Source organism: Barbus barbus, assembly GCF_936440315.1.
Source record: "Barbus barbus genome assembly, chromosome: 17".
NCBI lineage: Eukaryota > Metazoa > Chordata > Actinopteri > Cypriniformes > Cyprinidae > Barbus > Barbus barbus.
Window position 1 is genome coordinate 16,922,049 of NC_136745.1, and position 25,866 is coordinate 16,947,914.

General features: G+C 38.0%; 2 protein-coding genes across 2 annotated transcripts in view; one reads left to right on the forward strand and one right to left on the reverse strand.

Moving 5' to 3' along the window:
- The first annotated feature begins 2,028 nt into the window (after positions 1-2,028).
- Positions 2,029-5,418, forward strand: LOC306883583 (protein shisa-3 homolog). Its single transcript, XM_079438953.1, has 2 exons — positions 2,029-2,745; positions 4,197-5,418. Exons 1-2 carry the CDS (start codon positions 2,472-2,474, stop codon positions 4,781-4,783), a joined length of 861 nt encoding a protein of 286 aa, XP_079295079.1. The 5' UTR covers positions 2,029-2,471; the 3' UTR covers positions 4,784-5,418.
- Positions 5,419-13,427: 8,009 nt separating this feature from the next.
- The window catches only part of LOC306883723 (putative phospholipid-transporting ATPase IA), a 175,089-nt gene continuing 162,650 nt past the window's right edge, over positions 13,428-25,866 (reverse strand). Inside the window, exons 33-35 of the mRNA XM_079439144.1 lie at positions 20,282-20,370; positions 15,881-15,973; positions 13,428-14,028 (exon numbers count right to left, since the gene is read on the reverse strand). Coding sequence (XP_079295270.1) covers positions 13,716-14,028; positions 15,881-15,973; positions 20,282-20,370 — 495 coding nt within the window. The 3' untranslated portion in view covers positions 13,428-13,715. The remainder of the gene's footprint in view (positions 14,029-15,880; positions 15,974-20,281; positions 20,371-25,866) is intronic.

Genomic DNA, 25,866 nt, shown 5'->3' on the forward strand with positions numbered 1-25,866 from the left:
TGGGTGACTTTACTGACAAGTCATTGCTCCAATCCCCTGGCGGTAACAGCACTCGCTGGATTTTATTCTACCAACAGGGGAATACCGGCGGCATCCGCACGCGCCTCCGCCGCTCGGTGTGTTTATGTGGCTCGTGCTCCCATTAGTGGGAGTGTCGGATGATAGAGGTGCAAGATGACATAAAGAGGTGTGAGCGATACCTCCATGTTTTCTCGCATAGCCATGTTGTCAGTGATGGGGATTATTTGTTTGTTAGTTGTTTTTAGCTTGAACTAACTGAAAAAACAACTTTAGGAGTTGTCAGAGCCGACTGGAAATACAAATGTAGCCTACATGCAAAAATAGAAACTTAAAGGGATATTTCACCCAAAATGAAAATTGTGTCATGATTTACTTACCACCATGTCGTCCCAAACCTATAAAACTCTCTTCTGCGGAACACAAAATAGTATATTTCAAAGAATAAATGTAAGAAGAAACTGTATGGACAAAAACAAACAAATACAGTGAGACATTTCTCAGATCAGGCTATATTGTTTTGCAGAAGTCACAGTTTTGGAACGACATGTAAGTGATGACAGCATTGAATTTTATTTCATTGGACTATCCATTTAATATCACATTCAATTTAGAAAAAAAGACAACAACCACAAATATTAAATTAGGTTGTGTAAATAAGTAAAGTTCCTGTGTCTACTGTATCACTCCTGCAGCACTGGATGGAAGCAAAGAAGGAAAACTCAAAGTATGAATGGAAGTGAAGTTGTGGGATATATATATTTACACAACAGTTACTTCTGGTCCTCAGATCTGATGGACAGAGTCTTTCCAGCCGTGTGATATTGTACCAGTATAAGCATGTGAACAGTTTCACCGTTTGTAGCCTACTCAGCTGGCAGCATTTTCTTACAGCAAGTTTCAATGGCAACGTAGGTGTAAGGTGAGAATGTAGTTTAAACTTTAAATGTGTGATTTATTTTAAATACAGCACCTATTTCAAAATTTGCTCTAGGGTGTCAGCGGGCATTCAGTGCTTTTTTTTGGGTTAACAAAGGCATACAACAGCTGTTAAATTAGGCTGAGGTCACTTTAAGACATAATATAATTATATACATCTAACTCCTTTCTAACCAAATATGTCTGAGGATACTTGCCAAAATGTGTATTGTGTAGCTATTTCGCACTCCTACTTCTGCGATACTGCTCATATATACAAAAATGGCTCTTTTTTTGGTCTAAAACATAAGTCACTCTATATTAAATACTTTCACTTTTTTCATATAGAGCTTTGGTGCTGAATATTAGCAAAACATCCGGTGAATCACAGCAGTGTTGAAAAGTGAAAGTAATAAATACACTGTCAAAAGATGGTCTTTAAACCTATGTGATGGTGTCACATACATATATATCTATGGACCTAGAACACATGCAAAACTATTTGCAAAAATGATAATGACCACTTGAGCCCACAGAGGGGAAAAAGCATCTGCTGTGGAAGAACACTGGCTATTTATTTTCAAAGAATGCTGACTCGTTTCAGATGTATTCATTAGTATTACAAATGAGCCTGCAGTAAGCAGCCTTCACGCCAGGGTTGTACCAGTTTTACATAAAGCAATAATAGCCAGAAGAGGGCGACAACATGACACTAATTTGAAGGCATAGCCTCCTCACCCCTTTCCAAACGACTGAATGAATACTCCAAGGATAATTCTGCGAATAAAAATTAATGAACTGACCAAATGCATGAACTACTTTAAATTTAAAGACTACATGCTATAAAAAAAAGTTTGCTTTTAAGTAAAAGAAAAAAAAGCAATAAATAAAAAGAAAGAAACAGATCTTTCTATTAAAGACGTTGGACACAAAATGCTTCTGCTGTCCATCTTGCGTTCCCAGGGCAAGAGGACGCAGACACCAGCTACATGAATGCGCACGTCAGGCCAGCCAACTGCGTGCGCGTCAGTGAAACGGAGCGGGTGCGAGTCTATAACAAACTTACTGGAACTGAGCAGCACATTTGGCTTCAGTGCAGACGCGCGCGTCTCTGTGCACTCAGAACATATTGGGGGAGAACTGCAGGATAGAAAAGTGCTTTTACCAGTCTTTGATTAAAACATATAGGCGACAGTTTATTATTTACATCCACATGGATATCAAAAGCATTCGATGAGTAGTTTACAACGAGACTAAAATGTCAGTAAACAGCGGGAGCGAATGAAATGCGGATAAAAGCATGGGATTTCCAAAGTGATATTTTAAAACAATCCAAGACCGGCGCTGGATGACTCTTAATTTTGGATTTGGACAACAATTCCTGGATTTAACTCCAGTGACTTTTAAATCTTATGATGTGATGGAGTATTTTCATAAATCAATTCAAGTTCGTTGACCGCTCGCTTAACCCAAAAACGGGCAGTTTATCAGGCGCGCTCTGTTTGAGGAACTGAATTAAAGCGCATCTCGCCGGTATGGTGCGCCTGCTGAATTGCCTGGTATTGGGGTATTTGACATGGAATCTGCGGATATCTGATGCCCGAGGAGAGTACTGTCACGGATGGTTAGACAGCAGTGGAAATTACCATGAGGGCTTTCAGTGTCCGGAGGACTTTGACACGGCGGACGCGACGGTGTGCTGCGGGACCTGCTCGCTGCGCTACTGCTGCGCGGCCCCCGACGCGCGTCTCGACCAGGGGACCTGCACAAACGACAGAGAGGTGGAGAACAACACGCAATATGCTGCCCGTAAGACACAGATTAACTAATTAATAAAAATATCTCAGACAAAAGAAGCATTTGCGTTATGTAAAAAAACAAAAATAACATTGATTGAACAAATATGCTATAAAGTTTGTTCTAGAAAATAATTTACTTATCAGCAAAATGATCATATTACAGAATGTCATAACAGGATTATGTGATATTTTAGGTCTTAGTCATGAAGTGTAGGCTATTACACAAAGTTTTACTCCGATAAAATACAAACAGCAATAAAGCGATTTCAGTTGGCCAGCACCTGTTATAATATCTGACAGAGCAGAGCAGAGGTTAACCTGAAGCACCTGCACAGTCACTGGAGAAATCTTCTCATCATTACAACTTGTTACAACAATTTGTCATTTCTACAAGGTGCCAGATTTTCTTGTTTCCTTCATCAGAAGTTAAGTGTAGTCAGTCTCATTTCATTTAATCTAAATAAAAGTCAATCTCAACAGTGTCATTTAATCTTAAAAGAGCAGCCTGTATGTTCTCAAACATATAGTTAAATACCATAATAGTTTTATGATGAAATCCTCATGATGCCAAAAAGGAAATGTAAAGTAGGTCACCACTGTAAGTCTAATTACCTTCAAGCACAAACTAAATATTCTTCAATCAGAATATTTTTCTACAGGATTCATTAATGGTTTTGATAACCTGTCAAACTGTAATCTGTTTGACCTAATTATCATGATCCCTCATTCCACCTAATATACTGATCTCAGCTATATATAGGATAAGTTAAGTAGTTGCATTTAATGTGAAATTATTTGTTGGTTACTGATAAGCAAAACAGTTTCTTTGTCTTAATATAATTACACATTCAGTTTACACAGGATTCAAAACACATTTGAGTGTGTTTGTCAACAATAGCCTCAAGAAAACAGTGGGAATATGGGTTTTGAACATGTAAAACAAGGCTCTTGCCAATTTAAATATTGAAAATATATTATTTTGAATTAATTACAATGTAAAATAAGCAGTAGAGGTTCAGATAAGGAAAAAAGTTTAAAAAAGTAATTATTGTGATGTTCTTTGTGCTTTTTAAATAAATATTCCCTATTAAATAACCCTTTAATTAACAATTACTGAAATAACTCTCACACATTCAGTAAATAAAAAAGTTAAAAGGAAAATTTAAGAAATAATTTACAAGATTGGAATAAGATTATCTAAATATTAAGAACGGTTATTGTCATGAAATATTTTAAACCTACTTGTACACTCCTAAAAATAAAGGTTCTTCAGATTATTACAATGTTCTTCACACCAAGATGAAATAATTATTTTAAGAACTGTTCACTTAAAGATTCTTTGAAGGACCAACAACATTTGTTGTTCTATGGCATCGCTTTTGGACCCTTTATTTAAAAAAAAAGTAAACTGAGGAATATTAGAGTTTCTCTAACCATCCGTGTCGTTTCTCTCTTTCACAGAGCCCATCTATGTGCCCTTCCTGATGGTGGGCTCCATCTTCGTGGCGTTTGTGGTGGTGGGTTCTCTGGTGGCCGTGTACTGCTGCACCTGTCTGCGACCCAAGCAGCCCACACAGCAGCCCATCCGCTTCTCACTGCGCAGTCAGGGCGAAACCATCCCCATGATCCTCACCACAGCCCCTCCCAGCCTGCGCACGCCGTCACGCCAGTCCAGCACGGCCACCACCAGCTCCAGCTCGGCGGGAGGAGGCAGCTCCGTCCGGCGCTTCTCCCTGGGCCGGGGTGACGGGCTGGGACAGTGTTCACAACAGCAGCTCCTGATGGTCTCATCTTCCACGGCCTCCACTCCTGTATCTGTGGCTCCGGCGCAGCCACTGTTGCCTCCACCTCCTCCACCGCCCTACACCTCCCAGCAGGGCCTGCAGGGCAGTAACTCTCTCCAGCACACGCACACTCACAGCCAGTTACAGCTGCACCACCAGACCCTGCAAAGCTCCGGCTTCCTCCTGCCACAACAGTACTTCTTTCCCCTGCCGCAGGAACCATTCTCCACAAACAAGGGCTTTGCTGACTTCAACCAGAGCTGACCTGGGGCTCCCTGCTCAAAAGGAAACGGACACCAAAGAATCGGTTATTCACAATGTCGCTGTTGTAGACTCATATTACAGGGGCTCCCGTTCAAGAAAACAGGCACTAATGTGTCTTTCAGCAAGCTCGATTGGCACTTGTGAGACCGCAGCTGGAATTTAAGAGCCATGTGGGCCGATAAAGCTGGTGAGCTAGTGAACTTTCAATCTGACAGACACTTAAGTGCTGGATACAACACGGAAGCCTAAATCTACAACTGATCGTATCTCATATGCACTTTCAATCTGCTTATTTGATGAAAGACTTCTTTTTTTTTTTTTTTTTTAAGACCAGCTGGTCAATGACAATCCACTGAACATTTAGCCTCTGTATTTGAGATAATTTGATATATAGATGGACAGAATATTACATGACAATCTCAATCCCATTTTAGGGGTCCTGCACACAAATGGTGCCATGTACAGTCATGGCCAAAAATATCGGCACCCTTGGTAAATATGATCAAAGGAGGCTGTGAAAATTAATCTGCATTGTTAATCCTTTTGATCTTTTATTAAAAAAAAGTCACAAAAATCTAACCTTTCATTGGATAAGAATTTAAATTGGGGGAAATATCATTATGAAATAAATGTTTCCCTCTAATACACATTGGCCACAATTAACGGCACCCTTTTTATTCAATACTTTTTGAAACCTCCATTTGCCAGTTTAACATCTCTAAATTTTCTCCTATAATGCATGATGAGGTTAGAGAACACCTGACAAGAGATCAGAGACCATTCCTTCATCCAGAATCTCTCCTGGACTGGAATGGCAATAGCAGAAGCTTGGTTTTGTGCTCAGTGACCCATTTTTGTGTTGTTTTTGAGGTTTGTGTTTGGATTATTGTACGGTTGGAAGATCCAAACATGGCCCATTATAAGATTTCTAACAGAGTCAGTCACTTATTGATTTTTTTATCTGTTGGTATTTGATAGAATCCATGATGTCATGTGTCTAAACAAGATGTCCAGGACCTCCAGCAGAAATATAGGCCCACAACATCAAAAATACAGCAGTTTATTTGATTGTGCACATGGGTTTTTTTTTTTATCCCTGTGTTCACCAAACCCATCTAGAGTGTTTGCTGCTAAAAAGGTAATTTTTTAGTTTTTATCTGACCATAGAAGTCGGTCCCATTAGAAGTTCCTGTCGTGTCTGATTTTTTTTGTTTTTGGATGAGTGAGGAGAATTTTTCTTGAAACCCTCCCAAACAACGTGGTGGTGATGGTGCTGTTTGACAATTTGTTTTAAGGTTTTCTTAAGGTTTAGGACCAGCTGTGGTCCTTGAAGAGTCTTTAGCCACTCAAACTCTCCTTCTCACCGTGTGTTAGGACGATAAAGTCTTCTTCCAGGCAGTTTTGTAACATTTTATGTTGATTGGAATTTCTTAAGTATTGCCCTGATGGTGGAAATGGGAGTTTTCACTGCTCTAGCTCTTTTCTTAAAGCCACTTCACTAATTTGTGAAGCTCAATTATCTTTTGCTGCACATCAGAAATATATTCTTTGGTTTTTCTCATTGTGATGGATGATTAAGGGAATTTGGGCTTTGTGTTCCCTCCTATTTATATTTCTGTGAAACAGGAAGCCATGGCTGGATAATTTCATGTTCATAATCACCCTGGAGTGCTCAAAATTGTGAATATGAATGGGAATATACTTCAGAGATATTTTACTCATAAGAATTTCTAGGGGTGCCAATAATTGTGTCCAACGTGTATTTGAGAAAAACATTTCAAATTCTTATTATCCAATGAAAGGTTAGATTTTTGTGATTTTTTTAAATAAAAGATCAAAAGAATTAACAATGTAGATTAATTTTCACAACCGCCTTTGATCATATTTACCAAGGGTGCCAATATTTTTGGCCATGACTGTATGAATGAGGGTTTTATAGAAATTATCTTATTTTTCCAATGGGTCAGAGATTGAAGGTTTAGTTGCCAGATTGAGACAAATATTGTTCATGTTTAAAACAGGCATTCATCACGCATTATTCTTGCTCATAGAGTATCAGTCACATAAGGAACAGGCTAACATCATATGAATGTATAGCTACCTTTGGGAAAGCCTCTGTTTTTAATGTTTGGAGAGCATTCATTCTTCAATTTTGTATAATTTGTAGCAATCTGAACGCCATTATTGGCTTAGTTTCAGATTACATTGGCAACACAGTTTGTTGTATTTGATATGAAACGTTTTGTAAATTGATCAGGTGTATCTAAATGTACAGAGCAGCTGGAAACACATCATGTGATGAGATGGCCTTCAAATAAGTATTACAGTCTCTAACCAACCGTGTTTTGAGCTAAATTAAACCGTTTTATCTTCCACATCTTAGTTGGTCTCATCACTCTTGAACAACAGTAATGCATCAGATATAAGAATGAAAGAACATTCAAAAACTGTATGACATGAGGTTCCATTTTAGAATATGCTGACTGAGAATAACTGATATTCCAGTGTCCTGCTACCCAATAAGGGAAAGCTTGTTTTAACCTATGGACTAATTCTTTCTAGGGACAGAGCCGTGGATACATTTACATCAAGTGCGGCCAACATAAACAGCTGTTATTAAAATATGGAACAGATAATAACTCTATTAATGTCAATGACCAACAGAACTACAGGAAAAACTAAACTACAGGGGATGTCATCTATTTGACGTATCTCCACCTTTTCCTGTTTAGATTGATATCACATCCTGTTTAATGCCACACACGATGACCAGTTTCAACATGATTAGTCTTTCCACAATGAAAGCAAAATTCTATACAATGTAACAATCACAGAAAATACTTGATGCTTAATATACATACACTACTGTTCAGTTTGGGGTAAAAACATTTTCTGAAAGAAATTAACACATTAAGTAAGGATGCTTTTAAATATATATATATATATATATTCCAAATAAATGCTGTTTTTTTATTTTCTATTTTTTAAAGAATCCTGAAAAATCCACAAAATATTAAAACAACAAATTACCATTGTCAATAACAGAAACAGTTTCACAAGAGTGATCTTTAGGGCTGACTATGTTTTGAATGAAATATATTTCACAGTGATAAAAAATTTTTAATATTTCGAAAGTTTGTGGAATACATTGGGTGCTGAGCCAGAGTCTGCTCATGCTTAAACAGTATAAACAGATTTTGGTGTCTGTAAACAATACATCAATATAAATTTTAACACCCTAACTGCCCTTTAAAGAGGATCAGCAGAACACATTCTGAAGAAGTGCATATTAGCAAGTGCTGTGCAGGTGGTTTAACACTAAAAGGTGTTTTAAAAGACATGAAATCCAGTGCATTGTGTTAACTTTTTAAGTCATAAAACATTATAACGGCCAGAAACACAGATTTATACATGCAGGGAAGTTTTTGCTAAAGTATAATTTAATGCTTGAGGAAAAAAAGCTAGAAATGGATTAGTCTAGACAGGAAATAAGCTCTTGAAAGTTTATGGTATGGAAACAAAACAGATTATTGCCAAATCATGACTCTTGTGTTCACTGAATCCCAAATGGAGAGTCTCCACACAATACAAATGATCAGTGATTCTCCTGATGCCTGCTACAATACTGTTCTAACACTAATAGTATATATCTTGGACAACCTTGAGGCTTCATCAGGATATAATTAACAGAATGCAACAAAAAAAATGAGAGAAATCACCAAAGAAGAGCTTCAGTTGGAAAGTTTATTTCAGTAGTCCTTCATGGCAGTTAAGACAAAACACTTAAAAGTTTGCAGTTCCAACATGCTAAACAATCATTTAACAAAAAGACATAAACGAAAGATCTGAAAGAATAAAATAAAACACCCAATAGAGAATTCGAAACCATATAAAAAAGCATTTTCATTCTTTAAAGTGACCAACACTAGAGGGAGATTCAGCGTACAATTAACATTTAGGCTAAACCAAGAAGGACTTTTCCATTCATGCAATCAGTCACTTTGACAGACAGGGTTTTAGAAAGCAACAGTCCAAGCCTTTAACCAACATCACTTCATATTTCCAGTGTTCGAGTCGAATGACGACCCACAATTTCAACGATCGGTCAAAAGCACAGCTTAAGGAACGAAATGCACAGCTATAAACGTATTCTTTCCACGTTAAATAAAAGACGTTTCAGCTGGAAGAAGAAGAGTTACAGTGAGATCCGAAACTAAATGAAGAACATGTACGGTACATCCATCCAGATAAATAATACTGCAACTGATATGAACTAGATAAGAGAATATTCATCACATAAAAGTTAAAAGAGTGCATTTTGCAACATCTCTGGTCAAGCTTTAGCAGAGCTTCATCCAAACCGAGACACACAGACACGTGACACATTTACACCTGCACACACCTGCTGACGTACAGGGCCATGCATCGGCATATAGCTCACCGTTAGTATACCTGGAGTCGTGCAGACCAACGGAACAAGTAGCGGCACACAACTGGACAACACAGAGGACGTCACACACGCATCCTCATTCGAGTATCTCAGGCTGCTTTAATATAGTTAAATAGACATGCATACCGACGGGATCACGAACACTCACGCAGTCACGCAACGCATCCGAAACGTAGCTCACATGCACATGCAGACGACACGCACTGCGCAGACGCACTATACAAAACGTGCTCTCCCACAGGGAGAAGAAAACCAACGCACAAACTCCACCATCAAATAAAGAAGCGTTAATAAGACAGTTGTAGTCACTTAAGCTCATGAACCACGACCAGCTTCAGAAGGGGAACCACAAAAAAGAGGAACGACATTTTCATTACAAAGCAGATCAGACCAAAAAGTCACAGTCCAATATAAAAATACAAATTCACTAAATAACTATAGAGACAAAGTTGTATCGATACTGTGTGGGTCTGGCAAAATCCACCGTTCCTCCCCTATGCTAATGGCACTTATGTTTGAGGGATTAACACTCGGTTCCAAGTCAAATAAACATTATGGTGAATATTTGATCGTCTAAAAGTGTTTTGCACGAGCCCCTTACGATGAGCCGAACGCATAAACAGGGCTAAGGTTCAGTGTGTGGCTTATAAAGCTCTCATTTTGCCTGTGTAGCAGCCTGATACACCATTGTTTTGGTCTAACGTGTAAGCGTGCGGTAACGCTGCCTAGATAGAGACTCTGAAATACTATCTCACTGGGAAAAAAAAATCCTGTTAGGCACCTTTGTGATCATTGCAGCCGTGTAAGACGTGGAATGCAGAAACGTGTTCAAGAAAGCTGTTGAAATGTTGCCAAATTGTTTAGAAAAAGGTAGATACATGCAGGCTAAGATCTGAAGAACCAGGCACGATAAACTGACTGATCAAAACAAAAATTAAAAAACAAAACTTAAAACCAAATAGAAAAAAGAAAACTAAGCAAAAGTTAAAATACAACAAACTAAATACAAAACAAAATTCAAAACAAAACTAAACAAAAAACATACCCTGTAATGGCTGAAGGCAACAACAAACATAAGGCTTTGATAGCTTAGAATTTAACATGAACAATAATAAAATAAAAATCAATGGTAAAGTTGTCAAACAGATGCAGAAAGCATCTGAGGAGTGTAAAAACAGCTAATTATCATTTCTAAATATTGTTTTTAAAATAGGGACTGCATTTCTAATATTCTTTGGAACTTAGTTTCTGGTTATCTGGCATACGTCCTGTTTTCTGACGCAGATAAAATACATATGTGATATAAAAACAAAAGGGAGTGTTTCATGTGCCATTAATGATTAGGAAGTCACAGTCAAAGACCATTACCACAAATGTTTCTCAACACCTTTATCACCACCCTCATCAACACCACATTTTTGGCTGTAACACTCATAGCCGAAGGAATGGCGGAGGAGAGAGGAGGGTCAATTCTTTTTGCTGTTCTCTGTTTGACAGATCAGAAACCATACTGACCGCAGGCTGGGCAAAAATATGCTAGCACAGTGCTCGTGTTGAACATACAACTACGGCACAGCAGAACTTGATTTTTTCCCCCCCCTCTCTCTCTTTCTCATACTGCTTCATTTTTCGTATCCATTGTTGCCCAGGGTGCCCGAGTCTGGCCAAAGTTAAACTGACAGGCTTCAGCTCTCTGTCAGCCTTTAAAAAGTTGAGTGACCGCTGAGAGGGGGCGGGCCCAGCGAGCCGGATCTCACCACTCACTGGTCCGTTGCTTGGTGGTGTCATAGGCTCTGATGACCTCAGACTGGGAGAGCACTCCGTTCTCATCCTGTGAGAATGCGTAGCCGTCTGTAAACAGGACCCAGAAAACATGCATCAGATAAATACACTCAACTAAACAATCTGCTGGCACACTTACAAGACAAGTGATGCAAATTAAATCATATAAAAACATGAAGCAAATTAAATAAACAACATGCAATGAGATGGGGAAACAATTCTAATTTTGTGCTTCTATAGAACAAGACTTTTCTTAAATCATCACCAGGGTGTATACTTTGAAAAATAAATAAGATTTTTTTTAAATCTGAAGGAAAAATGTTTGCAAATAGTACCGTAAGATTCTCATATTTGAGAAAAAAAAAAGCACAAGACAAATAAATAACAATAATGTAAATCCTTTACATTTCTAAATAATATTAATTATATAAATTTACATTATGCATGCATTATATATACCATTAATAGTATAATAATAAATAATTATAGACAATTCTATTTTATTATAAATAAATATATATTTGCTCACCAAGAAAAAAATTGGGAATATTGTCTGTAAACTCAAAAGAGGATTCAAAGACTGTCTGGATTATTCTATTGTTGGGAGTCTAATTGGGGGTTTAATAAGCCCTTACAATGACCTGCATACACTAATGGGACCAAAATGTCTGAAAATATTTGTAGTGGTCCAAATTAAAGGAGGTCTTTTGTCTGCCGGAAGACGCAGCAAAAAGACATCAGTATGCAAAACATCCAGACTGCCTGCTTCCAGAAAAAAACTAAAAAATTCAAATCGGTCTCAGAAGGGACCTTGAGAAACCGGCTACAGCAGTGTGGGTGGGCCGGCTGGGACGATCGGGGTAGTCAATAGTAATTATCTTGGCAGACTCTAAATGGAAGCTGGCAGGAAATAAGACACTGTGAGTGTTGTCATGTCAGATTATTGATTATACCTGGAAAAAATCAACTATTCTTTCTATAAAAAAAAGAAAAGAAAAAATGTGTCTCATTCCATTAAATATAGCTATTGAAGTCTTCAAGAAAATAAGTTCTTATCCCTTGATTTGGACTCTAAAGGTCACTGAACAGAGTTCAGAATTTTCGTCCACAATTTTCACACGTTAAAAAATAAATGCGACCTCACGTTGTGTCAATCATGTTTACACACTGCCTCCGAAACTTTCGTCCATCATAAAAAATTCGGATCAGGTTGGATTTTCTGCGCTTTCACATCCGTAGCAACCACTTTGATAGGAAACTCGGACTCAGTGTGCAAGGACATTAAGTCTATTCAAATCCTAGTTATTTTAATATTAAAGATCTCGCTCATACTAGCGCTATGGTCTCTACAGCATGGCACACTGGGATTGGCCCGTTGATCTATAACTCACCTTATGTCTCAACCAACTCGACCTCTACCTTCTGGCCTGAGGGGGCACATGCAAGAGGCCGAGGAGGCCAATGCATGGTGGGAATGATAGCAGGACATTGAAATGATTAAATATGACTCTGCCTGTCAATCAAAACACAGCAACACAGTAGCACATGCACAGGTGGGGAATGGGAAGGACGTGATGGACAATGCAGGTTTAATTATGGTGTTAATATGTATTGTGTTTGTAATGCAACTGCATTAATATTTAGCGGTATGAGCTAAGGGGTAAGAATGCATATAACATCAGACTATCACTGAACGTCCCCCATCCTCACCTAAAAGCAAACACAAAAAATAGAGCAAATAAAGAGAGGTAACGAACAGAAAATGAAATGTAAATGTTAAACTATAAAGAAATGAAAAGACAATGGTTCTCAACTGGTAATGTTTCAGGAGACAGATTTTACGGGGGAGTTTTTTTCTTTCACAAAAGAAATTGTTCAAAATGATATCCAAAATATAATTATAAATAAAATATTGTTTTCTACAAAACAATGATTTAATAAAATACATTTAATAAATATTATATCATTTTTATAAAGTTAATGGGATTTTTAAATATTTTATAATTAAATTGTATAACTTTAGAATTAATTTTTATAAATATTTTATAAAAATATATATATATATATATATATATATATATATATATTTTTTTTTTTTTTTTTTTTTTTAAATAATTCTTAAGTTATATATATATATAACAAATTCTAATTATACATTTTATATTATAAATATATATATAATATAAATAGATTTTTCTATCCTTACTTGGCTGCATTTTGCATTGTTTTCAGCATTGTTTTCGCCTACTGTTAGCAACTTCAATCAGACCTGTAGCTCACCAGTTGAAGACCACTGAAAGGAAGCACATGAAAACTGGAAGTGTAGTATAACAGCATATCCAGGAAGGAGATGTTAGTAATTTGATAAGACTGTGTGCATGTGTGTTTGTGAGAAATCTGTGACTACATATTATGACCTCATGAATGAGCTTTAATAATTCAATTTTGGACTGCGATATCCTCAACAAAATTCTCCAGATTTAACACAGAAGGCCAACTTATTCTCTGATAAACATGAGATTTGAGTCCCGTGCCCAAAAAAACAGCTGCCTGAGAAGGAACCCTACGAACGGTGCCATCTCAGTCTAACTTGAGCTTTGTTAATGCAGCTGTTGCTTTCGAGTGATAGTATGACCACATTAGTTACTATCCGCAGTTGTCCAGAACAACTATCCTCACCAAATTTTCATTGGTTTTGGTTCAGATTTGTACATCTGTGAGTGTCTGCAGTTGCACATCCATAAGCCCTTGCGTTTGAGAGTGAACCTGCATTTTGATGCTGCAGATGGGGATGGTAGGGTGTGTGTGCATCAGTGATTCTGCATGAGTCTGTCTGTGATATCTGCGCTGTGGAGAACATGTAGGTGTGTCTGCGTCCGTGTGCCTGTGGGTGGCGAAGCACATGCGTGTCGCTGACGTACGGAGTAGATTCTGCTGCATGGAGTCGGAGCGGTACAGACTGACGGTGCTCTTCTTAAAGACGTTCTTCAGGAGCTGGGCTCTCTCGGTCAAACTACAGGGAAGGACACAAAGAGGAACAGTACTGAGACACAGACATCATTATGCGCATAATGAACGTCTCTTTTCTCTTCTCGCAGAAGAGTGATCGAATTAAAGCAGGGCTCGCAAAATCGCTAGCCCGACGTCCCGGGGATATTGTGTTTTCCAGTCAGGCTACCAAAATGTATCACTGCCCTGCCCGACGGGCTACCTTAAAATACAGGGCAGGGAGTTTAAGGCCTTAAAAAGTTTTAAATACGTTAAATGTTATAAGAAAAGTCTTAATTGTAATTTCAAGAGATCTTACAGTTGGGGGTGGAAAGGCAAGAATCGCGATATGGCTGGATTAAACTTCAAAAGGCAATTATGACATTGAATAAATATGAGTGCTGCACGTTTTAAAGTCAAAACAAGGCACGGATGTCTTTGTGAATATCTCTCTGAAGGGAACCGACTGTCCTCAGAAACGTATCGTTGACATTTTCATTTAATCTTGCCTATAAAATGCCTGATGAAGCAGCGTTTATGAGCGCGGTGCTGCTTTGTTTACAGCCGTCAACGGGGGAACGGACCGCTTTATTTCAGCGGCCGCTCTTAATGCGCCACCTCATGGCAGAGAATGAATTTGTATTTCCAAAAAGCCTCTCTTATGTTTTTTTTTATTGAATGCATGAAAAAACAAAACAAAAAAAACAACAACAATAGTCATGGTCGAATCACAACATCAGTCCAGGGTCAAAAAGCCTCTCTTATGTTTAGATCGACCCATGTTTTTACGAAGCAAAAACATAAGAGTTGTAAATGTGAAAGAAGTTAATGTCTCACATGAAAAAATACTAATTTATAGTAAATAAATACTATAGTGTTTTTGAACCATACTATAGTAAAGTACTTTAATTTGTTGTGGTAATTCTATAGATGCTGTGGTAATATAACTATAGTAATATAAATAAATTACTTTACCCAATACTGTACTATGTTTTCTACAACTATAGGGTATACTACAATACACTAGTATTCTTCAGTTTTTACTACAGTAAAGTGTAAAGTATACAGTTTCTATGTTCACTATAGTTAATACAGTATGCTGTACCATTCATTAAAGTGTTGTAAATACTATAATATATACAGTATAATACACTTTACTATAGCATGGTTCAAATACACAATAGTATTTATTATAAATTACTATAGTATTTTATAATGTGGGGTGCCTTCTAAAAATCCAAACAATTTAGACAGTAATATTTATGTTTTAAAATAATATAATAATTCATGTTTGACTTATCCCTTTTCATAAAAATGATTTAGAGACTGAAATACCTTTTTATAAGATCGTTTTTGTGAAAACCTGTATCTGAATTGTAAATCATGTCATTTTAAGGCTTAAATGTTACTACAGATATTGTCCAACCCCACTCATACGGTGTTCATTTTACTAGTTTACTTAGTTTACTTAGCTCAGTCATAAATTGCCTTAAATTGATTTTTAAAAATTCTGCAGATACCCTGTAAATAGTAAAATAAAACTCTTTCCTTGATATTCGTTGATATGTGTATTGAAAATGTTTTTGAATTACATTTATGGTCTTTTTTTAGTTGGGCTAGTTAAATAAATTTTCGGGCTACCAAAATCTGAAGAGTACCTGCCCGAAGGGCTACCAGGGATTTTGAAATTTTGCGAGCCCTGTAAAGACAAACTTCCTGCTGGACAGATGTGTCTCCAGTGAGAGGTTGAGGAGACAGAATGAGACCGGAGGCAGGAGAGCAGCCAGTAGGATCGTTTACACTTGGAGGTGATCCCTGCTGATCCGCTGTTTTTGCTTGTTCGGTTTTATTATGAATTCATGAGGAACGGCCCTCACCTCTTCCCATGCACCACAGCTCCTGGATCTTTCGACATCGCCTCCAACTCCTGCACCTCATCAACCAGGGTCTTAAAGCACACCTTTTTCATTCTGGAACCCAGGGGATAAAAAAAACAAACAAGTCAAAAGTCAAAACTATGACAAAGATGGAAGAAAATCCCCTCAAGGTGGAAAAAATGCTATAAGAATGCATGTAACGTCAGACTATCACTGAACATCCCGGATTGTGCCCTAAAAGCGAAAAACAAATATATATACAGTGAAAGTATTCAGACCCCCTTAAATTTTTCACTCTTTGTTATATTGCAGCCATTTGCTAAAATCATTTAAGTTCATTTTTTTTCCTCATTAATGTACACACAGCACCCCATATTGACAGAAAAACAGAATTGTTGACATTTTTGCAGATTTATTAAAAAAGAAAAACTGAAATATCACATGGTCCTAAGTATTCAGACCCTTTGCTGTGACACTCATATATTTAACTGTTGTCCATTTCTTCGGATCATCCTTGAGATGGTTCTACACCTTCATTTGAGTCCAGCTGTGTTTGATTATACTGACTGGACTTGATTAGGAAAGCCACACACCTGTCTATATAAGACCTTACAGCTTACAGTGCATGTTAGAGCAAATGAGAATCATGAGGTCAAAGGAACTGCCTGAAGAGCTCAGAGACAGAATTGTGGCAAGGCACAGATCTGGCCAAGGTTACAAAAAAATTTCTGCTGCACTTAAGGTTCCTAAGAGCACAGTGGCCTCCATAATCCTTAAATGGATGACGTTTGGGACGACCAGAACACTTCTTAGAGCTGGCCGACGGAAGCCTCTCCTCAGTGCAAGACACAAAAAACACCTGAAGGACCACAAGATGGTGAGAAATAAGATTCTCTGGTCTGATGAGACCAAGATAGAACTTTTTGGCCTTAATTCTAAGCGGTATGTGTGGAGAAAACCAGGCACTGCTCATCACCTGTCCAATACAGTCCCAACAGTGAAGCATGGTGGTGGCAGCATCATGCTGTGGGGGTGTTTTTCAGCTGCAGGGACAGGACGACTGGTTGCAATTGAGGGAAAGATGAATGCGGCCAAGTACAGGGATATCCTGGACGAAAACCTTCTCCAGAGTGCTCAGGACCTCAGACTTGGCCGAAGGTTTACCTTCCAACAAGACAATGACCCTAAGCACACAGCTAAAATAACGAAGGAGTGGCTTCACAACAACTCCGTGACTGTTCTTGAATGGCCCAGCCAGAGCCCTGACTTAAACCCAATTGAGCATCTCTGGAGAGACCTAAAAATGGCTGTTCACCAACGTTTACCATCCAACCTGACAGAACTGGAGAGGATCTGCAAGGAGGAATGGCAGAGGATCCCCAAATCCAGGTGTGAAAAACTTGTTGCATCTTTCCCAAAAAGACTCATGGCTGTATTAGATCAAAAGGGTGCTTCTACTAAATACTGAGCAAAGGGTCTGAATACTTAGGACCATGTGATATTTCAGTTTTTCTTTTTTAATAAATCTGCAAAAATGTCAACAATTCTGTTTTTCTGTCAATATGGGGTGCTGTGTGTGCATTAATGAGGAAAAAAAATGAACTTAAATGATTTTACCAAATGGCTGCAATATAACAAAGAGTGAAAAATTTAAGGGGGTCTGAATACTTTCCGTACCCACTGTATATTAACAAATAAACAAATGTTTACTTAATAAAATAAAAGCAGCTTATAGTAATGTTTGTTACACAAAAGTATACAAAAAGACTGTTACAAATGATAAATATAATAAGAAATGTATTTTTCCGAAACAAAATAAATGTTTAAAACAAAGTATTTAATATATTTTTTCTTTATGGTTATTATAATTATAATAACTACACTGAACAAAATTATAAATGCAGCACTTTTGTTTTTGCCCCCATTTTTCATGAGCTTAACTCAAAGATCTAAGACTTTTTCTATGTACACAAAAGGCCTATTTCTCTCAAATATTGTTTACAAATCTGTCTAAATCTGTGTTAGTGAGCACTTCTCCTTTGCCGAGATAATCCATCCACCTCACAGGTGTGGCATATCAAGATGCTGATTAGACAGCATGATTATTGCACAGGTGTGCCTTAGGCTGGCCACAATAAAAGGCCACTCTAAAATGTGCAGTTTTACTGTATTGGGGGGTCCGAAACCAGTCAGTATCTGGTGTGACCACCATTTTCCTCACGCAGTGCAACACATCTCCTTCGCATAGAGTTGATCAGATTGTCCACTCCTCTTCAATGGCTGTGTGAAGTTGCTGGATATTGGCAGGAACTGGAACACACTGTCGTATATGCTGATCCAGAGCATCCCAAACACGCTCAATGGGTGACATGTCCGGTGAGTATGCTGGCCATGCAAGAACTGGGATGTTTTCAGCTTCCAGGAATTGTGTACAGATCCTTGCAACATGGGGCCGTGCATTATCATGCTGCAACATGAGGTGATGGTCGTGGATGAATGGCACAACAATGGGACTCAGGATCTCGTCCCGGTATCTCTGTGCATTCAAAATGCCATCAATAAAATGCACCTGTGTTCGTTGTCCATAACATACGCCTGCCCATACCATAACCCCACCGCCACCATGGGCAACTCGATCCACAACAGTGACATCAGCAAACCACTCACCCACACGACGCCATACACGCTGTCTGCCATCTGCCCTGTACAGTGAAAACCGGGATTCATCCATGAAGAGAACACCTCTCCAAAGTGCCAGACACCATCGAATGTGAGCATTTGCCCACTCAAGTCGGTTACGACGACGAACTGCAGTCAGGTCGAGACCCCGATGAGGACGACGAGCATGCAGATGAGCTTCCCTGAGACGGTTTCTGACAGTTTGTGCAGAAATTCTTTGGTTATGCAAACCGATTGTTGCAGCAGCTGTCCGGGTGGCTGGTCTCAAACGATCTTGGAGGTGAAGATGCTGGATGTGGAGGTCCTGGGCTGGTGTGGTTACACGTGGTCTGCGGTTGTGAGGCCAGTTGGATGTACTGCCAAATTCTCTGAAACGCCTTTGGAGACGGCTTATGGTAGAGAAATTAACATTCAATTCACGGGGAACAGCTCTGGTGGACATTCCAGGAGTCAGCATGCCAATTGCACGCTCCCTCAAAACTTGCGACATCTGTGGCATTGTGCTGTGTGATAAAACTGCACATTTTAGAGTGGCCTTTTATTGTGGCCAGCCTAAGGAACACCTGTGCAATGATCATGCTGTCTAATCGGCATCTTGATATGCCACACCTGTGAGGTGGATGGATTATCTCGGCAAAGGAGAAGTGCTCACTAACACAGATTTAGACAGATTTGTGAACAATATTTGAGAGAAATAGGCCTTTTGTGTACATAGAAAAAGTCTTAGATCTTTGAGTTCAGCTCATGAAAAATGGGGGCAAAAACAAAAGTGTTGCGTTTATAATTTTGTTCAGTGTATATAATTATAAAAATTAAATAACTATTATTTTTTTATTATTGCAGTTTTCATTAAAAAAACTAAAAATTATTTTCATTTATTTTGGAGTATTATTTTTGTATGCATGATTATTTATTCTTAGCTGCATTACAGTATTTGCTTTTTTATGTTATTCATTTTATTTAAACAATTCATTTAGATTTTTTTGGGTTTCAGGTTTCTTGTTCAAACACAATTGCATCCTGTCAAACTGACTTGAAACGATTATTCTTTGGCTTAACAATGTTCATTTTGAAAGAACATCAATCAAGTAGCAGGACAGGGAAATAATAATAAAAAAAATTATATTTGATGCATGTTTTATGATATTTTTAGCAAGATTAGAATATAAGGAGATTTGTTAATGTTCTATTATGTTGCTATTTAAGTTTCTGTCACTTTTGTATCAAGCGTGTAATAATGGGTAATGACCTGCTAAAAATAATTTATGCTGATTTAATAAAAAAAAAAAAAACTATAATGGGAGAGCTGGATGTAATCAGTACCATCTTCAAACAGCTCAAATCTAACATCATATGTGTAAAGAAATTGTTATTGTATGTTATTGTTATTGTAACACTTTTGCTGAACTTCATTTAATCATGGACAGTGGTTCCACATGATGGAAACATGTTATTTAATACTTAATGTACAATGAACTAAAGTAAACTCAACTAAAATTAGAAATGTCAAAATAACTTGATTAGTTTGTATCCAAATAATTTGATTCAACTGTGTGGAACCACTGTCCATGATTTAATCATGTCCAGCCAAAAAGTTATTTTTTGCGTGTAGCAAGCAATTTAAATTATACGTCAATACTTTGAATACTGTATACATGACACAAACCTCTGGTGACCACCAGTTCAAGGTTTAATGGCTGGTACTGAAGAATCTCAACTTACACTTTGTAGGCCACATCAAACACCAGAGAGGTGATGGGAATGAAGATCAGACCCATCCAGAAGACTCCTGAACTGAACATCATGTCCGCCTGGAGAAACACACACACACACACACACACACACACACACACACACACACACACACACACACACACACACACACACAAACAGATGAGACAGAGTACCAAAGAGAATCTGTAACTGATTTCCAAGCTTAACCAAAACATTTAGCTGGACTCTAACAACATCAGTACTACAAAGGGCTTAGCTTTCAATCACCAATCTGACCAAAACTTTGAAAGGTGTAATCTTTCCAAAAGGGGTTGGAATTCGTCTCATCCTGGTACATTTTAAATGTGTGTGTGACAGATGAAAAGCCAGACAGACAAGAAGAGGTGACATGAGACAGATGAGAGAGGCAGTCGGCTAGAGTACAGATCCCAACTGTTAACTGCTAATGGTACTTCCCAGATCACCTCTCTAAAACCCTGATCCCAAATGATGACCCTGACCTATAAGAATGCCTGCTTTATATGATACATGGGAGACAGTGGAGTAAGATGTCACCATATTTAAAAAAAAAAAAAAAAAGGGTCCATCATTACACAGCTGTCTGTGCCTGTCAGAAAACAAACACACAAAAAGGACATAGTTGGATAGACAGATAAAAAAAAAAAAATCATCAGCCATTTTAGTCTAAAAAAAAAAAAAATTAAAAGCACACTCCCCCATGTGTTTGAAAATATGAAATGCTTATGGAAAGTAAAGGAATACTAGCCACTGCAATCACTCCATAGACACCAACCCAAACAGTTAAAAGTGCCTTAAAGTAAAAAAAAAAAAAAAAACTTTTTTTTTGCCCAAACTACTTCAACCTTGGCTGAGATTAAGAAAAAGCTATGATGGCCATTATTTGTGTCATATTTTAAAATGGATGGAGTCAGGTATGCATAAACAGCACTATCTGTTATCACAGTCAAGATTACTGGATGTTACTACCAATCACTCTTAGAAAGCGCTGCATGGTACCAAGTGCAAAACTCAGACACATAAGTCTTCATTACTTTAATGAATCAGTTCATAACTGTAGTAGTTCATAAATTTCCTGCAATTCCAAATTGGAACAGGATAAACTAGTTATCTCAAATTTCCACAACCAAAACAGACGGTTCCTAAATAAAAAGCAAAGCAAGGCCAGTTTCAGAACATCCATCTGCCAAAATACACTCATTAATTAAATAAACAAGCAGGGAACAGATTCATCTGTCTTGAACTGGGTGATACTCAGACAATCAGAGACAATCTCTCAGATAATTATAACAGTTGGTCCTTTGAATGTAAAATATCTTAATCGTAACAGGCACATCCAAAGTGAAGAGTGCAAAAGCCTGCGAGGAAGCGAGGAATTTGGAGAGAGACAAAGAGAAAAGGAGAGAGAAAAAGAGTAAAAGAAAGGGTGCTCTGTAGTTCCACAGGGTCTGATTCACAAGATGGAATAATCTTGCGTGGGCAAGTGGGGTGTGAGATGCAGTCGTCTGCGCTTATCCTGTTTGCTTTGGCCCAGCTGCGTTGAAAATACCTGTCATTAAATGTCAAAGAGCACCAATCCACCCCCTTGCAATGCCATGCTTGCACCACTTGTCTAAACTCGGCACTCCGAGACAAATTAACTTCCTGTAATCGAAACCAGTAAAGGCTCCAGCACAAAGCCGAGAGGCACACCTGCCTGCAGCAAAGGTTTCAAATCTACCAAAGGTTTCAGGTGTTCCCAAATTAGCTAATCTATTCACCATTAAAGGAAAATAGACTTTGATGTCTAGCAAAACATCAGGGAGGCAGGAAATCCCAAATTACTGGAAATCAAATGACTTCCTCCACCCTACTAATGTCATCTTTAACCCTGAATGAAACAAGTGTTCTGTATTGCCAAGTGGAATTAGAGAAAATTGTACATTGGTGAAAAGATATTCATGATGTGCTGGAATTCGACAGTCCCAGAGGTAACATGTAATTTTCTCTTTGATAGTGGCAGTTTAATCATTTTCATTGGGGGCCAATGTATTGAACAATCAGACAGGACCAGAGGGGTTCAAATACATTAAGTATGAATAAAAACGTCAAACTTCATTAATATTTTCCTGCTAAGTTGTCTGCTATAAATACTCTTAATCAATAAATGGGTTACTTTGGTATGAACCGTACAATTTAAAATTATAAAGTCAACGTACAAACAGTTTCGAACAGTATGTTTTTTCTAACATTTCTATGGATAGTTCTGGTAAAAACAAATCTAGTTGGCTTTTGAAAGCATGCAGGCCATAGGTGTATTTGCGGCAGAATAATAAACCACTATGGCCTCGTCTCGGTTGGAAATCAAGGGTGTCCGTGTCCACTGTTTAGACAGGACATCGACTCCCTCTGTCTCTGCTGGACACATTCTCCAACAAATATACACACACATTATGCAACATTCCCGTTGGAAAAACCCAGGTAAGCTAGTACCCAGCCACCATGTTCCATAAACCAGCTTAAACTGGTAGGACTTTGGATTTGTTTATGGTCCTAGATGGTATACCAGTGGTCTACAAACACAATTAACATCTTAAGCTGATTTTTCAAGTTGGACACCTCTCTCAGCCTTAAAATCATCATGCATGCAAAATATTAAGTATGCAAATACAAAGGTAATTGTGGAAAGATATGCACACATACTGCACACAAAGCATCCCATCCTTTGTCATAAGCAATCAAAGCACTGAATGTGCTCTCCAGAGCTGGCATGTGTGCGGTTTGAAGGGCTCTCCACTAAAGCTAAACTAGAGTTACCACTGAATAGGGGGTTAGACGATCACATTACTCTATTGGATTTGGCCACATTGTGCGTGCAACTTGGACAAAAGCTGATGCTAAATGGAAATCTGACAAAAACTCTATATAAGCACACACTGTAAACCACAATAAGTTGACTTATACACAAACCTTCATGCACAAACCGTAATTAATCAAAATTACTATGTTGCTCTGTCAGAAGCACACACTAACGGACCATTTAAAATCTTCAATCAGGTCTTTCAAAACCTGAAAGCAAATGTTGACAGATTCTATTAGCGCTTAAACCAGGCAAACTGAGTCTGAGTGTTTATCATTCAATCCCACGTGGTAACTTCCTTTGGTGATTGACAGGATGGATTAACTATGCCTGGATGCACTAATCAGCGGTGCTGTGAAACAGCAGAGTTTGGCTGCTCATGCCTGCCAGTGATAATGTTGGCCCAAGAATGTTAATACCATCCATTGTGATGGTAAATATGAGATGAGAACAATTCAGACATGGTCATTCGGCTTTAGGGACTACATACTAACGCCTGAGCCAAGCTGACTTTATCCATGTTCTCTCTCACACACACACACACACACACACACACACAAAGTCATGTGCAAGAAGAATAAATAACGTTTTTGCCTTTTCTCCCAAAACCTAAATATTCCACTTGCAATTAATTAAAATATGCTTTTATTATAAGCCAAGTCAGTCACTCAAAAAGTCTAATGTCAACTTGTGTATATAAACAACCTAATTGTAAATGCTTTATCAAAGTTCCTCTAGTCAGTTTGTGGTTTGAATGTGTAGAGCATAGAGATTCAAAGTCCCAGTGGACCAGAATACAGCTGGAGTCCCATCTAATGCCTGTTGTTTTGAAAGAGAGAGAAAAATAGAAAGAGAAAAAAGCAAGAGAGACATCTAATTGCAACAGGGCCTGCAAAAACAATTCTCAAAAGCAAAAGCATTTCTCAGTTTGTCTCAAGGCCTTTGAGTGTCCAGTATGGAAAACACACACACTCTAATGTCCCATCATCCCCGTGTTCCACTCTAAGCATGGAACATCTCCATGGACTGAGGGAAATTTAGGAAAGAGTATCTGAAAACACAAAGAACTCAAATAAACCAATGTTAGCATGCATTCTGAGTGTGTAGAAAATTAGTCACTCAGTTGGAGGAATAACAATTTATTCAGAGCACATCACACACTAATGTACTGGAAAATATTACTTTACAACATTCCAAACTTCATCTTAATCTCTCATACCATGAGACACATAGTTTTGGTACTCAAAGTGTCACAAATAAAAAAAACTTTCAAAAAAACATCCCACATTCTTTATAGAGTGGGGTCCAAAAGCCTGAGACAACATTGAAAATCTGGAATTCAAAATCAGAAAATAAATAGCAACTTCCTGGACGTATTAGGAATCATATTTTAGATTGTGCTCTATTTCTAGGTCACTAATCAAATAAGCAAATCTGTGGCATTGATCATGTGAACTCCAATGATCAGATGGTCAGATGTTCTTGATTCCATCGAGCACAAAGTGCTATTTGGATCATCCCAATTTATGTTACCGAACATGATCATCAGGTTTTACACAAACTTGTGGAAATCATGCAGCTCAAGTGCAGCTGCCAATAAAGCAAAAGAGGTATAAACCAAATACTGACATTCTGAAGTTCATGTTAATTTTTTTCACTTAAAATTTTTACTCAAATTGTTAGATGATAATATAATTTGAAATGAAAATGTAATTAGATAATTACTTTTAGAATAAAAATAACTGAATTCGGAAAAAAAATATTTTTTTATATTTGAATATATTTTGCAAATATAATAAAAACGGTAGCTTTTTTTTTAACAGACTTTAAGCAGCACTGTACACATTACAATATAATGAACTAAGATATTTGACTAAGATGTCAGACAGGAATTGCCTGACAGGTTCCATTACATTTTTTTTTTTTAAATAGAGCAGATCACACACACACACACACACACACACACAGTTTCCAGTATGCAGTGTTACAAGAGCAGCAGCAGGCTGTAGTTTTATCTGCTGATGGAGAGAGTGAGGCTCTAAAGGTGAAATCTTGTACATCAAAGAGAGTGGAACAAGATGAATGGTCTGTCTCACACAGATACCAGGTGGACTTGAATAAAACAGACCTGTCTGCTGCATTCAATGGAAGAATGGAGAGGAATGCACCACAGAACACTTTCAATGCCGCTACAGCTAACCGTTACATCACGCCTCTTGACATCTAAAGATCTTTTGCATCGCTGTAGCGCTTGTTTTATCCACTGTGACTTTCTTTAGAGTGTTATCTAAATTCTACATGCCTTTGGATGCAATATGTGATGTGTGTCTTTTCAAAGGTGCATTCATGACATGACTGGCTGAATGTGTGTATGTGAATGTGCATGTCTTTAAACAGGTGTGTGAGATCAGGGCTTTATAATGGCAGGTGAGGTGATATTTGGGTAATCGGCAGGTTCTTGATGTCGAGCACAGTATCTCAAGTTGCCTTGGGTGTGACATGTTGTGATAAGACTATCTGAACTAGTGCAGTAGATTAAGGGTATATTGTTAACATTCATTATTTGACAGTGCATAGCAACTCAACATTACTAATTGAGGAGTTGTTTTAAAAAAGTAGCTGACTATTCAATGAGTCAATGTTTAGCTTATGTAAATTACTACAGAGTGAATCCCGCACATGTGAGATGATGCCAATGATGTCATGAATGGTGCAA

Bases quoted from the DNA above. Each gene is read 5' to 3' on its own strand.
- LOC306883583 (XM_079438953.1), top strand. From the start codon at position 2,472: ATGGTGCGCCTGCTGAATTGCCTGGTATTGGGGTATTTGACATGGAAT. The intron at 2,746-4,196 runs GTAAGACACAGA...TCTCTTTCACAG, and splicing joins CAACACGCAATATGCTGCCC to AGCCCATCTATGTGCCCTTC.